Source organism: Lemur catta, chromosome 19 (genome assembly GCF_020740605.2).
Source record: "Lemur catta isolate mLemCat1 chromosome 19, mLemCat1.pri, whole genome shotgun sequence".
NCBI lineage: Eukaryota > Metazoa > Chordata > Mammalia > Primates > Lemuridae > Lemur > Lemur catta.
The window spans coordinates 3,564,971-3,588,011 of NC_059146.1; the positions used below are offsets into that span (position 1 = coordinate 3,564,971).

A 23,041-nucleotide genomic window follows, 5' to 3' on the forward strand; every position below is an offset into this window, starting at 1 on the left:
GCATTTCTGAGAAGCTCCCAAGTGATGTCTGTGTTGGTCCACAGAACTTTCAAGTCTCCTTTTCTAACATTATGACAATTTCTCTTGTTAAACACCCAGCAATGTTATTACTTTTATTTCTTTTTCTTACTGCCGGCCAGACATAGGAGTAAGAAGTCGCCACTATTGTCGGGCCTTAGTAATCAGAGAATTTTTTAATTTAGTATACAAGATTTCTATAACATTTTATAATTTTTAATACTATGTATTTTAATATTTATGTATATGCATATATTCATACAGTACAGTTTGATTTATTATGCTTTTATTAGTAAGGTGTTCCTCTCAAGCCCCCTTCCTGAGTCCTAGACTACAAAAATGATTAATGTCCTTAAAATGGCCCTGAAGCTCCACAAGATCCTAAACGCCCTAAATTATCAAATAAATCATATTCACTGTAGTTTCGTCATTAACTTTACTTTATTGCATTCTAACTTTTTAAAATGGTATGCCCAGTGTGATGTACATGGTAATTCTCAGTTACTCTGAACACATTTCACTCCTCGGCAATGCAAGTATCCTGAAAGTGAGGATATTTGTTCACTTTTATAAAGATTATTACACAAAAGGAACATACGTGAAAAATTCAGAAGATGCAGATACTGACAAGTTAATCAGCTTATATCTTTCCATGTTATCCACTGTGAAAAATCCCAAGATACGATGATTCTTTAATCACAGTACCTCGCAAAGAGCGCGTGGGCCTTGTGCCCTGCGCCAAAGCACGTTTTCCTTATGGAAAAATTTTCCAGCTGAGTCTTCCTCTTCTTCCAAATTACAGTTTAGTCACGTAATCGAAAGGATCGTGAGGCATGTCCTTGTTAGTGACCAGCTTTTCAGTCCTGTGTAGTGGAGTCTATGAGCCCACTTTCTTCTTCAAGCCCTTCAATAGCTGAAAACTCTGTGTCGATCAGCGGTTTCAGAAATGTCTCAACCTTGGTTAATCTTTGTTTCAACTTCTGCTGCATCGACTCATACCCAGCCAGGATCCGGGCAAACCTGGTCTGCAGGAGGTCTACTGACCCCTCCATGCGAGTGACCTTCTCTTCGAGATCCTTGGGGTCACTACCAGCGTTCGCGATGCTTATATCCAGCAGACCGTCTTTCATTAAGATTTGCTTCCCTTTCTCTTCCAGCATAGCTTTGGCGTCGGGGTACTCAGTGAGAGCTTCCATGAGGTCGTCTTTAGAGAGACAGAACAGGTCTGAGTAGCCAATACTTTTAATGTTGGCCGTTCTTCGATTGCCAGCTTTGCTGCCTTTAATGTTAAGAATGCTGATCTCGCCGAAGTAGCTGCCGTCACTCAACACCACGAACTGCGTGATTCCGTCGTCTGCCACCACAGCGAGTTTGCCCTCCTTGATGATGTACATCTCTCGTCCAATGTCCCCTTTCTTGCAAATGTAATCTCCAGGACTGTAGACTTGGGGCTGTAATTTCAAGACTAACTCCACCAACAGGCCAGCTTCACAGTCGGCAAAAATGCGCACCTTTTTTAACGTGTCTAAGTGAACGTTGATGGCAATTTCCGCTCTCAGTTTATCAGGCAAATACTTCAAGACTTCTCTCTCATCAACCGTCTTTTTGTTGGTCCACAGGTAGTCAAACCATTTAATAACCCTCTTTTCCATATCTTTGCTTACATTTCGAAAATGCATGTATTGTTTGATAGCATCAATTCTTGCTTGAAATTCGGCTCTGGCTGCATTCATGTTGGAAATCATAGAACCTATGTTACCAACGATGGTAGCAAAAATTAACACTCCGATTAAGAAATCAACCACCACAAAGACATATTCAGAGTCTCTCACAGGAGGTGGTGTTTCACCGATGGTAGTCAACGTCAGTGTAGACCAGTAAAGGCTGTATACATATTTTCTAGCCAAACGGCCAAATTCGGGATCATTAACGTCAGGGTAGACCCATGTATCATTTCCAAACCCAATCGCTTTCGAAATAGAGTAATACACACATGCATTCCAGTGGATAATGATGACAATATACATAACAAGGTTAGAAATCCTGAAGATGTTTGGGTAGTTTGTCCTTGTCTCTGTTCTCTGGAAGAACTCAAACATACGAGAGATCCTTAACAGCCTGTTTAATCTAATTTCTGGATAGTTCCACCCCAACTTAAAATATAGCAAATCAGATGGTACCACTGATAGAACATCAAGTTTAAATTGCAAGGTTGATCTATACTTCTGTATGAGCTTAAGTTCTTCCTTCACCAGCAGTCCTTGTTCTAGATAACCTAAAATAGAAAACAAAAAATCAAGTTAATATGTATTTTTAGGCCATTGTGAATTTTTTTAAAGTAACTCTCAACTTTGTTGAGTTCAAAACAAAAATTAATTTTCAATAAATATGCCATTAACGATGTAACAAGTTATGAATACCAATCAACATATAGCTGTGGAATATATTCTGTTGCAGAAATATAAAAAGTAAAACTAAATGCAAAAGTGAGAGATTTGTATAGATTTGTACATGTACAGTATACAAATCTCTCTAGATCTAGCATCCCCATCTAAGTAAAGCCATTTCTTTCGTGAATAGTGTTCTTGTGATATTATGATATATGTTCTCTGTCCCTATTTTCTGGCACAGATCTCCTAAAACCCTTGTAATTTCCTGAACAATAGGAGTCCTAGGTGCATCTTTTGTTTAACATTTGGTCTTTGACCCGGGTTCCTGACACAGAGTTCCTAATCCCTTAGAATTTCCTGGGTGATAGGAGTGTCTTTTGTTCTAATGAGGCAACTCTTGGGGAGCTCCAAGATTGGGGCTGGTCACCAGAAAGACTAAGCCATGTTTAGAAGCTTGGAACTTTCGGCCCTACCCACCATTATCCAGAAAGAGAAGAGGGGCTGAATATTGAGTTCATCATTGATCATGTCTACATGAGGAAGGCTACATAAAAATCCACGAACTATGGGGTTCAATGTGCTTTCAGGTTGGGAAATCCACCCACATGCCAGGAGGGTGTCACACCCCAATGCCATGGGGACAGAAGTTCCTGCTCTCATGACCCATTCAGACTTCATCCTATGTATCTCCTGAGCTGGCTCTTCATCTGTATCCGTTATCACACCCTTTATTAATATAATAAACCAGTGAACATAAGTGTTACCCTGAGTTCTGTGAGCCATGCTAGCAAATTATTGAAGCTGAGAAGGGGGTTGGGGGAACCCCAATTTATAGCCGGAGTCTCAGTCTTATGATTGGCATGGGTAGTGGGGGATTGTCTTGGGAGACTGAGCTCTTAACCTGTGGGACCTCTCCTAGTTCCCATTAGTGTCAGAGTTCAGTTAAACTGCAGCCCAGCAGGTGTTGCAGAATTGCCTGGGATGCAGGGGAAACCCCACATGCATTTTGGTGACCAGTGACGTGTTATGCTGAGAGTCTGGTAAGAGAAAATATTTGTTTTTCTGCCGTACACAATTCTTGGAAAGTTTCCTAACCACCTTAGCACTGTGCCACTGTCTTGACAGAATCCCAGCCCCACCTTCAAAGCTTAGGTACCTGCCCTGCTATCTGACTATTTTGCATATTCTTGCCTTGCCCATTCAATCTGAAGCATAAGTGCCCTTTGAGGCTACATTGTCATCTCTCATTCTGGCCTTCCCCAGGCTTCCTTAGGCACCTGGGACCTTCCCCTTCTTTGCTGTTACCATGGGCCCTGTGTTGTTAAACCCATTAGGGAAAGAATTTGCTGCTTCTCCTATACTGGCTGCCAGGGTTGCAGAGAAGGCAGAGCAACTGGAGCATCGCCCCAGGGCACTGATATTTACAGAATGTTCCAATTTTACATAATGATTCTTAAGAAGCTCTGTGTACATTGGTTACACTTGAGTGTGAAGAGCAGTGTAGAAACAATGAGCTTCTACCTACTTAACAAGAATACTTCAGGTACTTTCAAACACTGCACCCTGGTCAACAACGTCCCACCATGAACCGCTAAGTTGAGTTAAGTTGTGTTTTTCCCGCTTCTTATAAAATTTCTAGCATAGCTCTGCTGGGTACAATGACATTTTCCCCCATGCCTCTTTACGTCGTCTCCCTGTTAGGTAGCAATTACCCTTTCCCCACAGTGCCAGCAGAATATTTCTGCTCTCTCTTTTCCTCTCGCCTGGCATAAAACCAATGAACAGGATAATGAAGGAAAGCCACCAACCCACATTCAGAAGGTTGCCTGGCAACGTCCTTTGAATCAGCGGAAGTGGCCTCAGCCTGTGAGGGGTACATGTTACCCCTACTTTCATCTGTGCCTTTTTCTCTAAAACAGGTCTTTGTGAGTTTACTTTGAAGAACACTTGAATTAGGAAATCTCAAGTTATAGGATACAGATACAAGCATGACATTTTAAGATATCTCAAACTGGACATAGTTACCTGTCCTTGTTCGTACAAACATATCAAGAAGATAGACTACATCTGATAAGTAATCAAAAGCAAGCCAATATTCTAGGTAATCAGATTGAAGTTCATCAAAACATGCTCTGTAAAAGAAAAACTTGTATAAATAAAATGAATTGGGGGACAATTTCAGTAAAAATCTTCTTTGTATAATTTTTAAAATTTATTTTCTTTTTTAAAATTTCAGAAGATCCCAAACAACAAATCTATAATTTTTTTATCATGATGAGAAGTGCAATATGCCAAGGCTGGGGGCTTTCTTAGAGTCCATCTAATCAATCGTGCTTTTCCCCAAACTGTCCATGGGTGGTTGGATTTTGTTCCTCACACTTCTGAATTCCAACTCCTTTTTGTTATGCTAGTCAGCTTTGTAAAAGCATCAAGTAAGAAAAAGCGAGTTAAAGGCTACAAACATACAGTAAGATAAAAAAGAATACATTCAATGTTTGGTAACAGAGTAGGGTTACTACACTTAACAAAAATGTATTGTATTGTACTCAGATGATGGACACCCTAAATATCCTGACTTGATCAGTACGTCTTATATACATGTAAAAAAATTTCACATGCAATTTTTACAAATAAAAAAGTTTTAATAAATACTAAAAAGAATTAATGGCCTCAAGCTAAAAGTCAAAATTTGTTGAGTCAAAGACATTGATCACCAGGTCAATATTGACTATTTACCCCCAAAATGCTTCAGGAAATCGTGCTTGGTCTTAGATGGCTGAGATATCTACCATTTAAAAGACACTGGATCCTTGATCTTTTTCCACTAATGGCAACATTTTTTCTTGTGGGCCAAAGAAAATATAGTTTCTCCCAATGTTCTAATTAAATGATTGAGCAACCAAAAGTTTTAAACTACCCCTCTTCCCACCCTGTCATCTCAATACTGGAGATTCAAGTATATTGACAACCAAAGCGTCTCTTCCTGATCTCAGGAAAACATAATTTAACCTCTCTTTACAACGTGTGGTAGAGAAAGGAGGTGTGTCCTAAAGAGCTCTGAGTCTAATTGTTTGGTCACTTAGCTTGGAAACTAGAAGTGGGCTGAGATCCACAAAAAATAGACAGACACCTTGCAATAACCATAGTCCAGTTGTACATAACAGGTAAGGTGATGCAAAACAGCCAGTTGTAATACGTGTTTCCCGAGGGATCGATGACCATGACTTCTTTCTTCTCCCTAGCAGCAATTAGAAATAAAAGGGGAGGTTACCAAGATACAAGAACAGTTTTATTTACCATATCAAATATTATGCCCATCATCCACAATCAGCGAAATAGAAGTAAGCTAGAGAACCTCGCCCCGCACTGGAAAGGTTAGCTTAAGTGCATTAGCCATAAGGAACTGGTTAGTGAGGGATGGATAGGTAGCAAAATTAGTAGTCTTACATTAACCATATATTGGGCTTTTAGTAAAGCCATGGTTTTACTATGATACTGCAGTCAGTTCTGTGCCCCAGCCATTGAGAGGGAATAGTGGCACAGAGCATAGAAATCAATGGATATTCCACAGGCTCCTTTGGTAGTTCATGGGTGGTAGGAAAATGGTGACTTTGCTACCTCCCGCCCACCCCCCAATCAGGTAACAAAGTAACTAGCAACTACACTGTGAGGGGAACTCAGGGCTTTGCTGTGATCTGTGGGGAGAGAAGAATAGTGTAATACAGTCTAATACAAAGCACTGGTTCATAAACAAGTAGGAAGCCTTCTTTAAGAGAAGCAATAGAGGGCAAGAGGAAGGGAGGAAGAAAATACATGGTCAAACAAATGTTTTTTTTTTTATATTCTAGTGATTAAGACTATGTTTATAAGGAATTTTCTCCTTATAGAAATGCAACAACTTTCTAAAGAGGCACGAATAATTGAACCATTGTCTGGTAAAGAGTTTTCTTTAAGTGAGTTAAGAAAACAATTGCCCTTTAATAAAAAGTAAAAAGAGCTTTGCAAGTATCACTTGGCCTAATGCTTGTGAAATTCTAGCTCTCATGTTTATTTTAAAAAGAATACTTCAAGAAGCTGGTGTTTTGATGGTATTTGTACTGCTCTAAGACTTAGGCATGGCTTTTGCAATGACACTTCTTTACTTTGGAGTATTTGCCATATAATATGTATAATTAAAATATGTTAATGAAATTATTAAATTTTTATTTCAGTTTTTAAAAATTAATGGCAAGATCCTAGGAACCCAATACTCCTTGGAACCTAAATATTTCCCAGTGATAAATTTATCCTAACCAAAGCTTGGAGAAGAGAATTAACCATAGCAGTGAAAATTTTTGATGAGAAAATTAAGAATAATGCTAATTTTAGGGAAATTAGAAAAAGTTTTTATTTACATTTGATAATTTACGTTAAATGTTTATTTGTAAATATTTAAAGACAGTCTTTACATAAAGCCTCTTTACCATAAAGCTTCTTCCTACTTTATATCATAGAAAATTACCCCATGTCTAAATCCCAACACAAATTCATTTCTAATTTCAATGCCAGTAAAAATACTTACTCTTCTTTCTTATCTTTGCTTTTCTCTTCTTTCTTTTTCTCTTCTTTTTTTTCCTTCTCTTTTTTCTTTTCCTTCTTCTTTTTCTTCTCTGGGTCCTTTTTATTTTCATCATCTGACTTGCTAAAAAAGTTGAGTGTGCAGTATTAAAATACAAAAACGTTCTGGGCAGAAAGATGTGGGGTCATTCAGCCAAAGTCTAACTTACCTCTTCTTTTCTTTTTTCTTTTTCTTTTTTTCTTTTGGTTCTCTAAGGAAGAAACAATATCTCTGTCACATAATCACATTACACTCTGACTTCCATTCTTATTTACTTCTTCTTAACTGAGCAAGAATTCTGAGCCTTGCATTCAAAGACCTAACCCAGTGCTCAGAAACCAGAAATCTGGTCTCCTAATGGAAATTTCTACAAAAAATAGCAATTACTTAGATAATAAAGCACACAAAAATTTCTGGGTTAACGGATGTAGAAAATTGAAGAAAATGGAGATGAATAAGGGCATAAACCAGAAAAGAGAAATTCAAGGAACAATAGCCCCCAAAAGAGTACAAAGGCTTGATGTATTAAAAAAAAAGTTATTTAAAATTTAAGCTTCTTGATATCATTTATATTTATCCTTCAATAAAAGCATTGAGAATTTAAAGAAAATGTCACCAATTTTCTTTAGAAGTAATAATCCTGACTGAAACAATTTTTCACAAGTAGCCAAAAAAGCTCTGTGTTAATATAGTGGAATCGTAGTTATTAAAATCATTCGCTGGATTTGAGACTACCTTTTTCTATATACAATTTCTTCTTGAGTGGAGATTATGTGACTAGATGTCTCTTTCTACAATTAGCTTTCTCTATCAGCAAAAGAATGGATTCTGGAGTCAGACAGACCTAGGGTCACAGCAGGCTGCCATTGTCAGCTCAGATGTCTATGAAAATGTACTATTCATGCATGAATGAACGGGGATCTCACTCCCACTAGGATAGTCAGGGAAGGCTGTTGAAGGGAGGAAGGTCTCAACCTAGACCTGGAAGTATGGGTAAGAGTTGGAGAAGTTGGGAAGAAGAGAGAGGATGTTAAAGCAGGGAAATTTCTAAGTGCAAATGGAATTAATCCAGGGAATAATGACCCAGAAGAAGTGGAAAGCTGTTGTGGAGGAAAAGTGGGAGATAAGACTCACAACTGCGGTGGGGCTTAGTATCTAAGGTGGTCACGTACAAACGAGGACAGAACATAAAGTTGGATGGGGGGAATTTACTACTATAGGAGCACACTTCTGTGATTCAGGATTTTTTTTTTTTTTTTTTTTTTTTGAGACAGAGTCTCTGTTGCCCAGGCTAGAGTGCCGTGGCGTCAGCCTAGCTCACAGCAACCTCAGACTCCTGGGCTCAAGCGATCCTCCTGCCTCAGCCTCCCGAGTAGCTGGGACTACAGGCATGCGCCACCATGCCCGGCTAAGTTTTTCTATATATTTTTAGTTGTCCAGATAATTTCTTTCTATTTTTAGTAGAGACGAGGTCTCGCTCTTGCTCAAGCTGGTCTCCAACTCCTGACCTCAAGCGATCCTCCCGCCTCGGCCTCCCAGAGTGCTAGGATTACAGGCGTGAGCCATCGCGCCCAGCTGTGATTCAGGATTTAACAGCCTAACGTGGATCCTGGGAGATGATGCTGACACACTACTCAGATGGCTTTTGGAAGCTGAGAAAAGGTGACGGCCCACGCTAAGTGAAATAGAAATTGCCAAATGGCAGAAAGTGGGGGAAGGTATCAAAAGATTCGGAGAAGCGGCCTGCTGAAGTGGATATACTGTGCTGAGAAGATGGCCATCCACTGAATGTGTTCCCTCAGAGGGCTCAGAGGATGCCAAAGTGATGCAGCATGTGCTGGCAAGAGGGGCACTGGCATCTTGGGAGGCTCCGTGGTGCTGTCCTCTGCAGGCAGGGACGATGGTGGGAGATGCTGTGACAGGACTGGGCTCCCTGAGAGCGAAAGGAATAACAGGATCTGCAAATAGCAAAGACCAATGGCAGTGCTGACCCGTCAGAAGTGAGCTGAGTCCAATAACGGTAATGAGCATCAAGGTGCACATTGTAGCCAGGGGGCTTAACCCACAGACAGCTATGGAGGAGGTTAACGGAATAGACGGGCAGCCTGTTGGCTAGTTAGGGTATTGTTCAACACATACAACCAAAAAACCAGGAATGGATGATTGGGGGTTGAGGGCAATTTACCCCATCAAAAAGTCACAGCCCCTTGAAGTTTCTGAACCTGAACAAATTCTTAGACCTAACACCATTGCCTAGAGGAGAAGTCAAGCCCCCTGCAGAAGGACTCTGCAACACTGTAAGTATATTCGGTGATGATTCCCCGGTCTTTCTCCCAAAGAACCTCTGTCCATACACTTAGATGACTGTCTCGGGGTGGGGGAAGAATACCTAGGTACATTGAAGACTGCTGGGCACAGGACCCGAGTTGATGTTGAGACCCAGGGATTGAAGCCCTCTCTTAAGGTGAAGGGACATATCAGGGCCCGGTAATAATAGAATATTGGATAAGATGTGACTTAAAGGGCCACAGACCTACCATGTGGTCTTTTCTCCAGTTCCTGAATGTAAAAGTGAAATGCACATGATTGCTGAATGCAAAAGTAGAATGTATATACGTTCTTGAATGTAAAAGTGGAATGTAAACAATGGTCATGGGCAGATCTCCCACCCCTACGCCCACTAGTTTCTTGGCTAGTGGGGTAAGAGCTATCACAATGGTTAAGACCAAGTAGAAGCCTTCAAGCTGCCTCCCATCCTTTAGTCAAAAGTAATATTGCATCCTAGGGAGGAAAGTACATTCAATTCTTAAAGACCTAATGCACTCAGGAGTGGAGGTCCCCCTTCATGTCCCCGTTCAACTCACCATCTGGCCCCCGCAAAAGCCAAATGCATCCTGGTGGATGGCAGTAGACTAATGAAAAATCAACCGTGTAATAACCCCAATTGCAGCTGCTCTGCCATGTGTGGAAAACAGTGGATTCACCCGATCTAGACACCATATACCTAAGGTTCTGGGTCAGTCGTGTGAATGTTATTTTTCATCACTATCAGGAAACAGGATCAGAAACAGCTTATATTCACATGGGATGGGGAACAGTGAACCCCTACAGCTTTTGCCAGGGCTATGTTAACCCTCCTTTCCACTCTCCTGGCAGAGTCTGGAGGGACCCGGACCATCTGGCCATTTCTCAGAACATCATATTAGTCTACTATATCTATATCTAGATAGTCTATATCTAGATAGTCCACTATATATATATATATGTATATATAAATAAATGTTCTGTTAATCAGACCCTGAAATAGGGTTATCTAACCACAGGACATAAAATGACTACACATAATGAAGGATTCTGTCAGCAACACCAAGTCACTCATTCCCCAGCTGCCAAGAGCGGTGGTTGCTGACGTCACACAGTTTTCCTTCTCACTTGGGCTGACTTTGGCTGCAGGAAACCACCATTTTCACGGTTATGCCTCCTCTTCCTGGAGCCATCTCTTATCCAATGGCTGTGCATGGGTCCAAGGGCCCAGGCCTATCATCTAAATATGCAACAACTCTGAAGGGCATCCCTGCTCAGAGCTCCCCATGGAATCACATTATGTATCAGCTCTACGCTCTGAGGTTCAACTTCTTCTCTGCCCATACCTGCCCCCCAGCTCCCTTCCAGATACTGTTCCCGAGAGCACCCCCAATAAAACCTCTGCACACAAACCTTCATCCCAGAGATGGTCTCCTGAGGAACTTAACCTAAGACACATTGGCTTAGACTGGAAACAATTAATAATGTTTCATTTATTTTTGTCAGCCACTCTATCCACAAGGAAAGGCAATTGCATGTACACTACAGACATGGTTTTTTTTTTATCATGTATTCAAATAAATGAACATATAAATAAATACTACTTTTAATATGGGTAGCTGCATTTTTCAGACATAAATAACCAAACAAAATAATAGAATATTATTGCCATTGTATTAAATAGTTTGCCTAATAAATATTTGCTCTATAACAGATTGAGATATATTCCTACCTTTTCACTGGTTTTCTTTACAAACAAAGCTTTGGTTTTCTATTGTAAATGTACTTACTGGTCCTTATTGCTGCTGTTGTTAATGTTGAAAAGTGCAATGGCACCAGGCAGGTACTGCTGCTCCCTGGGGAATGAAAAACATATAGTGAAATCATAATTGTCACCATCTGTATCATGTCCATGGTAAGCAACAAGTCTTAAAGAACAAATTCTTCTCAGTTTCAACTCATTACTAAAGATTGCCTAGACAATTGTTTTTAAAATGTAGAGTCTCCATGAAGCACGACTGGCTGAATACCAGTGCCTTGAACCAAAGTGGTTAGTAAATGCCTACTGGGCAATTTCATATCAAGAATTACCTTGAGTCAACTAACTTGGACACCAGCAATTCCCAACAGGAGACCTAACACTGTCAGGGAAGATAGAAAGAGGAGAGAAGATAAATAAAAATAGTGGGAAAGTTGGAGATACTGGAAGAAAAAATAAAAAAGAGAAAAAAAGAAGGGGAAAAAAAGCAAAAAAAAAAAAAAAAAGTAATTATGTCCCACAGGATGGGAACTCCTGATCCACACCCTTTCCACACCCTCGGAGTCCTGTGTTTTAAGTTTCCACGACCACTTCATTTCCTACTGAGGATTTTTAGCTTTACTCTTGTGGCTACTCACTCCTGCTCTATTTCCTGCAAGTAGGATCAAATGGGACAGAGCATCTTAGAGAAGGACAGCCGACCCTCTCACATATAATTGCTTCAGGACCCTGAAAGAAGGAATCAGCGAGAAGCAGGAAATCAGAGCGGACTGGGGGCCTGAAGTTTCTTAAGGCACAGACACGGGTCTCAGGGAAAATGAAGCAAGAGCGTTTCTGACTTGGAACTTGGAGCCCCATGGCCAAGAATAAGCATCAGGCAGCGGCAGTTTCCCAGGAGAGGGCAAAGGTGAGGAACAGAAGTCGTCACTCCCTAGATACTGCACAGTGTCTGGACAGCAGGAGCATTAGCCAAGCCCACTCTCCGGAAGGAATAGAAGAACTTTCATCTAAGTAACAGTTTAAAGACAGATGCCGAGGGATGGATCATGCAGCTCACCTCTGCGGTGGTTCTCCCCTTCTGTGTGAGTTATTTCGAAAGGAGCCCCTTGAGTGGGGGTTTTCGTCCTCCGATTCTTCGGATGCAGAGGCACTGTCACCATCTGAAAAGGAGCTACAGTGCGACAGGAGGGAGAGAGAAGTCAGAGTAATGGGCTCAGCAGCTATGGAGGAGGAGCATTTCTCATCGGGGACCATCGCCTCTTATCTCTTCCTTCCTTCTCACATTAACACACACAACAGTTTTTAATTAGAGCGAAGTGAGAATTCTACAGAAGACAGAATTTTATAGAATGTATGCACAATTCAGTAAAATGCATTTAATTAAGAAACTACTTTGTAGGCTTTCTATATTCCTATTGTTTGATGCCTTCGTTGATGTTAATATTTATCAACTAGAGAGTGTGATATCTGGGACTTAGATTATATCGTTTTATGGAACTAACTTTTTTCTAACTAATGTTTCCTCCCAATAAAAATAACTTTAAGTACGTTTACACACATTATATTCATTTATAAAGTAACCACTTTAAATTATACTTTCACAATACATCATGTTGTTAGCATATCACACTCTATGTACTTTTCCCTACTTATCTATGGCAACGCCATCCCTTTAGATTTGAAATGTCTAATGAGGAAAGGCCCTGCCGCAGACTAAAGAAATATTTGGCATGGGTGCTTAATAAGTGCTTCCAAACAAGTGAGCACAATAATATCTACGTTCATTTGTTAGACAAGTTATGGTATTCCAAAGTATAAATGAATTTACTGAGTTAAATACATTACAAAGTTCAAGGTTACAAATTATGAAGTTAAACTGATTTTAAACCTAGTTAAATTAAAAAATTGTGGTTGGAATTTAAAATGCCTGGGGAAATGTATGTATTTACCTGCATGCCCCATTTTCCATCCTTCTTATTTCTTTTTCAATATCTGGTACAATCACATTGGTCTTGTTTACAAAGGAGCGCTGAGTATTGATAATATTTTTCTTCATGATTAGTTTCATATCTAAGGAGAAAGAAGTCTCAGTAGTAGGAAGACTATTTTTATGTATTTACATACATAACCGTCTGCAAGCCGAGGAGAGAGGCGTCGGGAGAAACCAACATTGCCGACATTTTCATCTTGGACTTCCAGCATCCAGAACTGTGAGAAATAAACGTCTGCTGTTTAAACCACCCGGCCTCTGCTGTTTTGTTACGGCAGCTCTCACAGACTAACACAGCCGGAACCAGGATGCCTGGGTGTTTGCGGCTCCTTCTCACTACTCACATAACATGGAGAGCTTATCAGCAGTGCACTGAGCCATTATTTTATTATGATCCATTGATTATGATCCACCAGACTTCCGAGCAGGTACCAGCCAGCTCTAATTTTTATATCTCCAGCAACTTATATGGTGCCTGACTCATAAAAAGCAACAAAAAAGACTTTTTTACTTTTGTTATTTATTTCATTGCACAAACACTGTATGTGCGTCCAACCAAAAAATATGCACACTGATCATTTTCGTGACTGCATTTAAATGACTTTTTATTTCTATGTAATGACTATTTATTCCTGTGATGGTACAATGTGTGTGTGCATGTATTATCGCCAGCTGCCTTTAGAATAATTTCGAGTTCCTAAAAAAACTCACAAGGTACTTTAAAAAGGGATTAATTCTGAGAGAATCAACATGTTAACATAGAGAATATTTTTTATCACATGACAAGGGATGTCTCCGCATTTACTAATGGGTTTTAAAAATTTGCTTTGTAAGTCTTTGTAATTTTCATTAAATAAGTTATGTACATTTCTTAATGTACTCTGTATTTAAATTTTTCATTTACAAACAAGATCTGTTTTTTATTGTATTGTCTAACTAGTTATTACTGGTCTAGAGGAAAGCTATTAATTTATATTTTTAATTTTTAGCCTATCATCTTCCTGAACTTCTTTGTTTTAATAGTTTTTAAATTGATGCATTTAGGTTTCCTGAGTAGACAATCATATTATCCACTGGTAATGATAATTTTATCTCTCCAAATATATCTTATTTCTTTTTCTTATTTTATTGTGTTGGGCAGAAGTTATAGAACAATGTTAATAAATATTATATCCACTACTCCTTGTCTTGTTTCAGCCTCTAGAATTTCCCCTATTTTTGCCCATTGATTTCAGATAAATTTTCCTTTATCGTGTTAAGGAAGTTTCCTTTTATTATTAATTTTCTATTTTATCAAGAATATATTGTTGGATTTAATCAATCACCTTTTCATCAGCTAATGCTATAAAAATTGTGAAAGCTCAAGTTGATTTGTACTTTAGAATGGTAACATTTGAGAACCATTAGGTATAATTATACATACTTGTCCCAAACTATCGACTACCTATATTAGCATAGTTCAAAATCTTGGCACAATGGTTGCCTGCTGATGGGAAGGTACGTTATATTTCTTCTTTAAGGAGATGTAGGAAAGGACCAGCTGTGGAAAGTTCAGTTAATGCCATAGCCAAAACTTAAAACATGGCTGCCCAGACCAGGCACGATGGCTCACGCCTGTAATCCTAGTTACTCTGAGAGGCTGGGGTGGGAGGATCCCTTGAGGTCAGGAGTTCAAGACCAGCCTGAGCAAGAGTGAGATCCTGTTTCTACTAAAAATAGAAAACATTAGCCAGGTGTCATGGTGCCCACTCTAGCTCCCAGGACACAGTGAGACTCTGTCTCAAGCAAACAAAAAAAAAAACACGGCTGCCCAATTGTAACATATTATTATCAACCAAAATAAATGGCTATAGCATTACGTGGATTTCTCCTTTGACCTGTTGATGGGTATACAGTAGGGAACAAAGGAAAGTGTCTGCTTAGGGTAATGCCTGGCATTATAGTGAATACTAAATAAATATTTGTTGAATAAATTAATAAGTAAAAAATATTCAGGGTACAGTGGCTATTTTTAGAGTAGTTCTTGGACACTTTTCTCAGTGTTGTCCATAATTTTTAGTCAATTTAATTTTTGATTCTTAATTTAAATGTAGACATTTGTTTTTCTAGAAAACAGTTTATTTTGCCCAGACACTTTAGTATTTAGTACATTTTAACTTCACAACTTTGAAAATTACCTCCATGAAAAAGAGAACGATCTGCAATAGCCATTTTGCTGTTATCTTCAATTAAGTAAGTTTCTTTTCTTTTCCTTTTTGTCTTTCATTTCTAAGGAATAGGGTTCTTATTTTACACTTTTCTTATTAATTTTTAACTGTATTTGTGGACAAAGAATGTGGCCTCTTTACTTTTTTGCTTTACTGAAATTATTTTTGTGAGCAATATTTATAAATGTTCCCAGAGTGGAAAAAAGAGGGTCTATTCAGTATGGGACATAAAGTATAATAGTTAAATATTAGACCTTTTAATTACATTTACACCCTGATGTTTCACTCTCACCCTCTTCCATTTGCTGGCTTGATCTAAAAATGACATGAGTGATTTGTGTTGATAGATGCTAGCTGAGTGAAATAATCAATGTAATACAACAAATTGACTAAAGGATATATAAACAAAAAGATCGAAATGTAAAACGCCAATTATAAGATATACCTTTATCGATAGGAACATTTTAAAAGCTTTGTTTAATAGTGTCTATCTAACTTTTTAATATAGAATGCAATCACTAATATTTAAAAATATATGATCTTGGCACAATAAAAATGATAGATGCAGTACTAGTTTTTAAATTTATAAAAATAAAACATGATAGTAACTGATAACTGTTTTTCTAATTGAAATATACATGTTTATCACAGCGAGTTAAAAGAAGACAAGGTGACTTAAATCCCAGCTCCTTCATATAACAGTAACACGTTAGCTTGGGCCAGCCACTTGATCTCTGCAGACCACTCATTCATCTCTGCAAGGGGCGTGCAGGTTGTTACAATGTTTATAAAGTACCTAAGACTTAAGAAGTCCCCAGTAAGTTGGAGCTGATATTTTTAAGAGTTAATTCTTTAAGATTTATATGAATTCAACAATGTTTATCTCCAAATATTTTAGAGAGAAATAAAAATCAGTGTATGATACTTCCTTTGGGGAAAAACACATCTGCCAAGGTTATTGTTTTTGACTTCTAAAAATGAAATTAAAATTTGCAAAAAGGCATACCTGCATTTGCTATGTTGTAATATTCAGGTTAGCAGAATCATATTGCCAGGCCTTTATGTTTTGTTATTTTTAACTATAATTCTATTTTAGTAGAATATTCACTTATCTGTCAAAAATACAGAGACGTCAATAAAAATAAAATCATCTGCTGTATCTAGAAACCATGTAATGTGAAAAACAAAGCAAAAGCTGATACTTCAATGAATCAAAACAGACGTGTAAGCGCATGTGAAAAACATAACTGTAATTATCACTGGTTCTTACCTTTGGTTGCTTAAGTAATATACCTCTGTCTTCTAGAAGTGGAAGTCAGTGGAGTATCCAAAACAAACAGGGATATACTGTAAATCTTGACATTGTCAAAATCCAGGCCCTAATTTTTTTTAAATAACGTGCTGATTTTTATCCTTTCCTTAAACATGGACAAATGGCTAGTTTTCTCGATCATTCCCAGGGAAAGAAACAATTCTGTGGCATTGACAAAGGAGGATTTCCATGACTCAGCGTTGGATTTGCGGATTTATATATGGATGAAAATAACAACAACCAAATCACCATCATCCTTCCCTGACCCTGAGCTTATTAATATGTATGAGAGTTAGGAATATAAGGAGGTTTATCAAAGCAACGCCTATTAACAATTTGAAAGTAAACCAAAGGTAATATTGACTGATGAATTGTATTGAAATTATACTGCCAATTTCACTCAGGGTTACAATCTTGAAAAACTTGTCTAGCCTTTCACAAAGTATGATTAAATTTTCAGATGTAGTGCCATCACATTAAACATTACTAAAATATAATTAGGGTGCACTTATTCATTGATCTTTTAATTGGGCATTTTGTGGAAGAATTGCATATTTGAAACATATTTGTTCAAGAAATAAAATAAGATGAAGCTGAGTTTGCCTGAAAGAATAATTCATACTTTACATGTGCAAAAATCATCACAAAATGCCAGTTCGTGTCTAAATGTTACTCTAACCACCTAAAAGTAAATTTCTCTAAGAAATTTCTTATGCAACATTTGCCAGTCTACATACTCACAAAACTTTTGCTTATGGCTGAAAATCAGAATGGCATGAGATAAATGCTATCTCCATTTAGCAAAACTGCCTTTATTTCAATCTATCAGTTCCATAAATACATTATTCTGTCTCCAGTACTTGCAGTATTTTTTCTGATGAATAATTAAGCCATTAAACAATTCAGTAACATATATTGCCTCAGTTAAATAGCTTTGGCTCCCTGTGGGGTCAGGTGGCTCTCAAAAGAGGAGATACCCCAAGATGTCTGGGCAAAGAAAATTAGGGGAGTACTGAGTACCTTAGGAAAATTAGCTTTGGGGTTCCAGAATTTTAAAAGTAATTTTCTATTTCTAATTATAAAATAAGGAATGCTTCATAAAATTTTGATATTACAGGAAAAAAGAAAACAAAACTGAAATATATTATCATTTTGAAATAACCAATTTTCATATTTTGGTTATATCCACCATTATATATTTTTTAAATAAAATCATTCTGATTTTTAAAATTGTACTGTGATAATTTTTATATTACTAAATATCTAAAGCATTTTTTTTAGATTACATAACATTTTATCATATTCCATTATACCATAATTTATTTATTGATTTTCCTATCATTGGACATATTTTCTTCTGGTCTAAACAATTTCAAAATGAATGTTCTTATTCTTAAATTATATATTTCTGTCATTATTTTGTGTTTACTTAGAAATTAGATTACTAAATTACAGTGTATTAACATTTTTAAGACTCAAAATTCATATCGTAAATATAACTTCCAGAAAATGTTTTCACCTCTGTTTAACTTTGTAAAGTTAAATAACTCACTATCATGTGTGTTTCATTGCCTTCTTTCAACTCACTGATCAATCCACATTTTACCAAATATACCATTTTAGTTTTTGCAATCTTGCACTACACACATGCCCTCTAAGCAGCCAGTATGCATGTTTTTGATAAATCCATTTCTATTACAAACTTTCACAAATTAACCGAAGTGGCCACTTGTGTCACAATGTAGCTTTCTGCTAAAATATTACTGTGTCGGTTCTTTATATGATGCTCCTCTCTAAGAAAAGCTACATAATCTGCTTAGGAAAATAAGCCCTTTGCCTTGAATACCAAGGCAGTGTCTTAAACCTATCAGTATGAAATTAATTGTAAACATTTTGGAAAGCATGAAATGGTAATAAATGTTAAAATCACAGATATAAAGTAAAAATAAGTAATGAATAGACACACAAAGAAATTTTCAGGAGGGGAAGGACTCTCACTTTTCTCAAATCCTAAAACAATCCTGTGAAGTAGATATAGTATCTACCTCATTTTAAGGAGGAGAAAATGAAGGCTGAGAGATTAAGTAATTTTCCCTGGGGTCATAATGGCTACGGTTGTGTCAGAGCTGGCCGGGATTCACGCCCAGACTGGGATGGCTGGTTTGGCAAATGGCAATACAGTATGATATGTGTCCAATATTGCATGAGATGAACTTATACTAAAAATTATTTTTTATCTGAAATTTAAATTTAACCAGGTGTTGTGTTTTCTATCTGACACCACGTAGGCCCAACTGATTCCAGAGCACCGCACTGCTTTTATCACCTGGGAGGTAAAAACATGAAAAATAGGTCAAGTCACCTATTTCAGCAATATGCCTCACCACAAAGAATACTTACCTGGGAAAACACTGTTGTTTTTCACCAACTGTGATTCAGTTTCCTCATCCTTAAGTTGGATGTGCCTGGAAACACCTTAGCACATTATCTGCACATAAATGCAAAAAACGATAGTGGCCATTATTACTTTTTATAATATTATTGTCCCTCATGTCTAAGAAATTTCCTCCCTGAAATATTTTTATGTGTCTTAATCACCCAATTTGGATCTATCGTTCAGGAAAAATACTCAGACCTCTGTGGACCGCCTTAATATTTTCAACTTGATATTGCTTCTTGGGTCGTTAGGGTTTTCAGAAAATGATTACCTACTGTCAAATGTGGAAGACTCTTGTTCTTAGATCCAGTGTTCACTTTACCTCAGCTTCTCTTATGCCAAATGTTGCTACCCATTTGGGGGAGTTTTCTGTGACACTGAGCTGGGCTTAAATACACAGGTTTTGGAGTCACAGGCTTGAGTTTGAATCTCAGTTTCACTGTTCACTTGCTCTGGGATTTGGAGCACAATAATGAGTCTTCTGGGCCCCAGCTTCATTTTCCATGGAATAGGCATAATAATATCTGCAGGTTTGCTGTGAGAATTAAAATGAGATAGTAATATGAAGAATTTATTGCTGTTCCTAATGCATTATAAATACTTCACAAGTGGCATTATAATCTTTAAAACACAAATATCAAAGTTAAATTTTATTTTCTAATAATTAATTGCATTATCATAAATTTGCCTAGCTTCTTTTTAAAAGTTGAAAATATATTTTCTGGTTAGGAAATATACCATGGTTAGTTAGAGCAACCTTTTTTATGCACAGACGATGTAACTAAAATAAATATACCTAAAAATAAAACAAGATGACAAGAGTGCTCCTACTTGTAGCCATACAATGTTCATTTTTCATGGTTTGCTTGTTATTTGAAACTTTCCTAAATGATTCTAACAAATTAAAGTCAGAGTAATGATTCTAGTAAACCCTCTTCCTCCAGTCAACTTAACTCCTGGTTTGACATCATGAACCTTCATAGAATTTGTCATTATGAAAGAGCTCTTCCACGATGAACCGTGCACACGCAATCAGACAATTGTTTACATATAGGAAATGACTCATTTGCTTTATCTCAAATGCTCATTCCTTTACTAGGTCTCACACTTCCTTCCCAAAACTATAATTAAGGATGAACTGAATATTATTGATTCTTGGGATCATGCGTATTAGTTGTGTGGTCTTGAGAAAATTATTTAACCTTTCTGAGCCTCAATTTTCTTGTCTGTAAAATGCAGCTATAACACCTACCTCATTAGGTTTTTGTGAGGATAAATGGATTTAGTACATCACATACTGTTGGTTTATAAAGAAGACACTTAATAAATATACCGTGTCTCCCTTTTCTTCCCTCTAAGCTTCGGGACTGCACCTAAACTGGAGCTTTGCTATTGCAATGGGACTTTTAATAACCAGGTACATGTGTCTATTAAGTAACTAACTTGTGTAAAGAGACACAGCTCCATTATTTATACCTTGTTTCTAATTTATTATATAAGTCTAGCAAAATGTGATCAAGTGAAATGATTCACTTCAACTTTGTAAATGAAAATCTGTTTTATATACGTAGAGTACTTAATGCAAAATAATAATCCTTCATAGAGGCAGGAAAGTCATTTAAGTGTGCATTTATTCCACACAGTGCCTGAGCACCCACAGTGTGCTGGGCTCTCTTCTAAGGAACCCAAAAGTCCTTTCCTCAGATATCACACAGAGGCAGGAGATACGCAAGAGGAGATGATTACAATGCAGTGTGACAAACAGCTGGGAGAGCACACAGAAGGAGCCCCGAGATTTGGGGAGGAAAGGAACGGCACTGGAAGACTCTGAGAGGAAAATTATCTTTTTGCTGAAATTAAGTAGGAATTTTGTCTGCATATATAAAATATATATACTAGGATATGTTTCTGATTTATGCAAGTTTAAAAGAGTATTGTGTTTTCCCCTTCCAATTGTGATTAGCTTTACCCAGTCTACCTACCACCGCATTTCTTTCCCTGGTACCTGCAGTAACCTTGACTGATGGAAAGAACATAGCCACATTGGATTATCTATTTAGTAGGCTACTTTTAATCTGGTTCCCTGTCTTGCTTTGTCAGCTCCCTCTAAATCTTTATAATCCTATTTAAACTTCCTCTAACTATAGATGCTCATTTACATGACATTGATTCTTTGTATTTTTATTTCAAAAACTATATGATTTGAAGAATTCTGGCTCTTGGCCCTAAGTTATTAAATATTTGATGGTCTGTCTTCTAACTCACCAAGACCTTCAGCCAGAGTAGTCAATGATGTTTCCTCTGTGTTTATAACCATAATAATTAAATGTTATGTAATTAATTGTTTAATGTCTATCTGCCCTGTAGGACCTATACACTTCATGAGGTCAGGGACTGTGTCTATGTTGTTCATTACCTGTCCGTTACTGTATCTCTAGTGCACTGCTCGATGCCATGCATAGTCATTCATGCAACAAATATTTATTAAGTGACAGGCTCTCTTCTAAGCATTGGGGAGTCGATAGTTAACAAAACTAAGTTTCTACCCTTGTAGGGCATACGTTCTACTGGAATGGAAAAGACAATAAATAAGGTAATAAACATATAAGAAGTCAGGTGGCAAATACTGATATAACAAAGAAAAAAGCAAGGTAAAACAGATAGAAAATTATATGGAGTGGGGCAGGGCTATTTTAAGTGGGGCATTCAGGGAAGACCTCATTTAGCAGAGCTCCGAATACAGTGGCAGAGCCAGCCATGCTCACTTCTAGGGGAAGAGCCTGCCCACCAAGAAAATAGCATGTGCAAAGACAGGACTATGTTTAAAGAAAAGCAGGGAAAACAGTTTGGCTAAGTTAGAGGGAGCAAGGGGAAGCGGGAGTTAAGGAGTTAAGGTCATAGAAGACAGAGCCGATAGAGAACTGTCAGGAGGCTATTACAGTAATTCAGAGGTAACCGTGGTCCAGACAAGGATGGTGGAAACGGAGTTGGTGAGAGGGTCAGATGCTGGTATATTTTAAAGACAGAAGCAACAAGAGTTCATAATGATTGGATGTGGAGTATGAGTGAAAGAGTGCAGTCAAGGATGACTCTAGATTTTCGAACTTAAAGCAACTAAAGAAGTTGCAATTTGATGAGATGAGGACACAAGAAGAGCAGGCTTGGGTAGTGGGAGACTCGGAGCTCTGTTTGGAAAATAAAGAGTTGTGCATGTCAGTGCCTCAGTAATAGTTCTTGCAATGAATGAATAAAAAGGCTTCCGGGTTTTTTTTTTTGTGCTTAGGATTTAACCAAGAGGAAATGAAGGCTGTACAGCTATGTGAGTAGCAACATTACTAAAGAGACAAACAGAACTGCCTTCCACAGCCATTTGAGCACAAAAGTTCTCATACAGATTTCACTGGCAGAGTTTGGGGGTCTAGGACTCAATGATATTATAGCATAATTTCATGTATATATAAAAATGTGTTTTCTAAGATAATCCATTATTTCTATCAAATTAACTCCCCCAAATAGTCTGTGCAAATAAATATATTCTTTCATTCAATATACATTCACTTAGTACCTGTTAACTGTTCTTCATTTAGAGACATCAGTTTGAGTCTAAAATACAGATGTCTCCCTGGTATACGCAGGGAATTGGTTCTAGGATCCCTGTGTATAACAAAATCCACACGTGTTGAAGTACAGCAGCGGGTCCTACTGAACCCACATATAGGAAAAGTCAGCCTTCCCTATACGTGGGTTTCACATCCCAGAAATATACGTTTGGTTGGGAAAAATCCTCATATAATTGGACCAGCTCAGTTCAAGCCATGTTGTTCAAGGGTCAACTGTAAGTAAAACATATAAGATTATGGATATTCTATTGTTCTTATTCAGTTTTTAAAAAATTAGGGCCAGGCACAATGGCTCACATCTGTAATCCCAGCATTTTGGGAGGCCAAAGGGGGAGGATCACTTGAGGCCAGAAGTTCAAGACTAGGCTGGGCAACATAGCAAGACCCAGCCTCTACAAAAAAAAAAA

The 23,041-nt window shown here is 37.8% G+C and overlaps 1 protein-coding gene across 1 annotated transcript; it reads right to left on the reverse strand.

The window, feature by feature from the left end:
• Window positions 1–793: 793 nt before the first annotated feature.
• On the reverse strand, window positions 794–13,138 carry CNGA1 (cyclic nucleotide gated channel subunit alpha 1). Its single transcript, XM_045532966.1, has 8 exons — window positions 13,018–13,138; window positions 12,126–12,239; window positions 11,100–11,165; window positions 7,175–7,216; window positions 6,970–7,089; window positions 5,539–5,646; window positions 4,434–4,540; window positions 794–2,293 (listed from the first exon to the last, which is right to left on the reverse strand). Exons 1-8 carry the CDS (start codon window positions 13,134–13,136, stop codon window positions 876–878), a joined length of 2,094 nt encoding a protein of 697 aa, XP_045388922.1. The 5' UTR covers window positions 13,137–13,138; the 3' UTR covers window positions 794–875.
• Window positions 13,139–23,041: the final 9,903 nt, after the last annotated feature.

Excerpts from the sequence above, each read along its gene's own strand:
- CNGA1 (XM_045532966.1), bottom strand. The coding sequence starts at position 13,136 with ATGAAACTAATCATGAAGAAAAATATTATCAATACTCAGCGCTCCTTT. Across the intron at positions 7,217-11,099 it reads AACAGCAGCAATAAGGACCA|AGAACCAAAAGAAAAAAAGA; the intron begins GTAAGTACATTT and ends TTTCTTCCTTAG. Across the intron at positions 4,541-5,538 it reads TGGACTATGGTTATTGCAAG|AGCATGTTTTGATGAACTTC; the intron begins GTGTCTGTCTAT and ends TTTCTTTTACAG.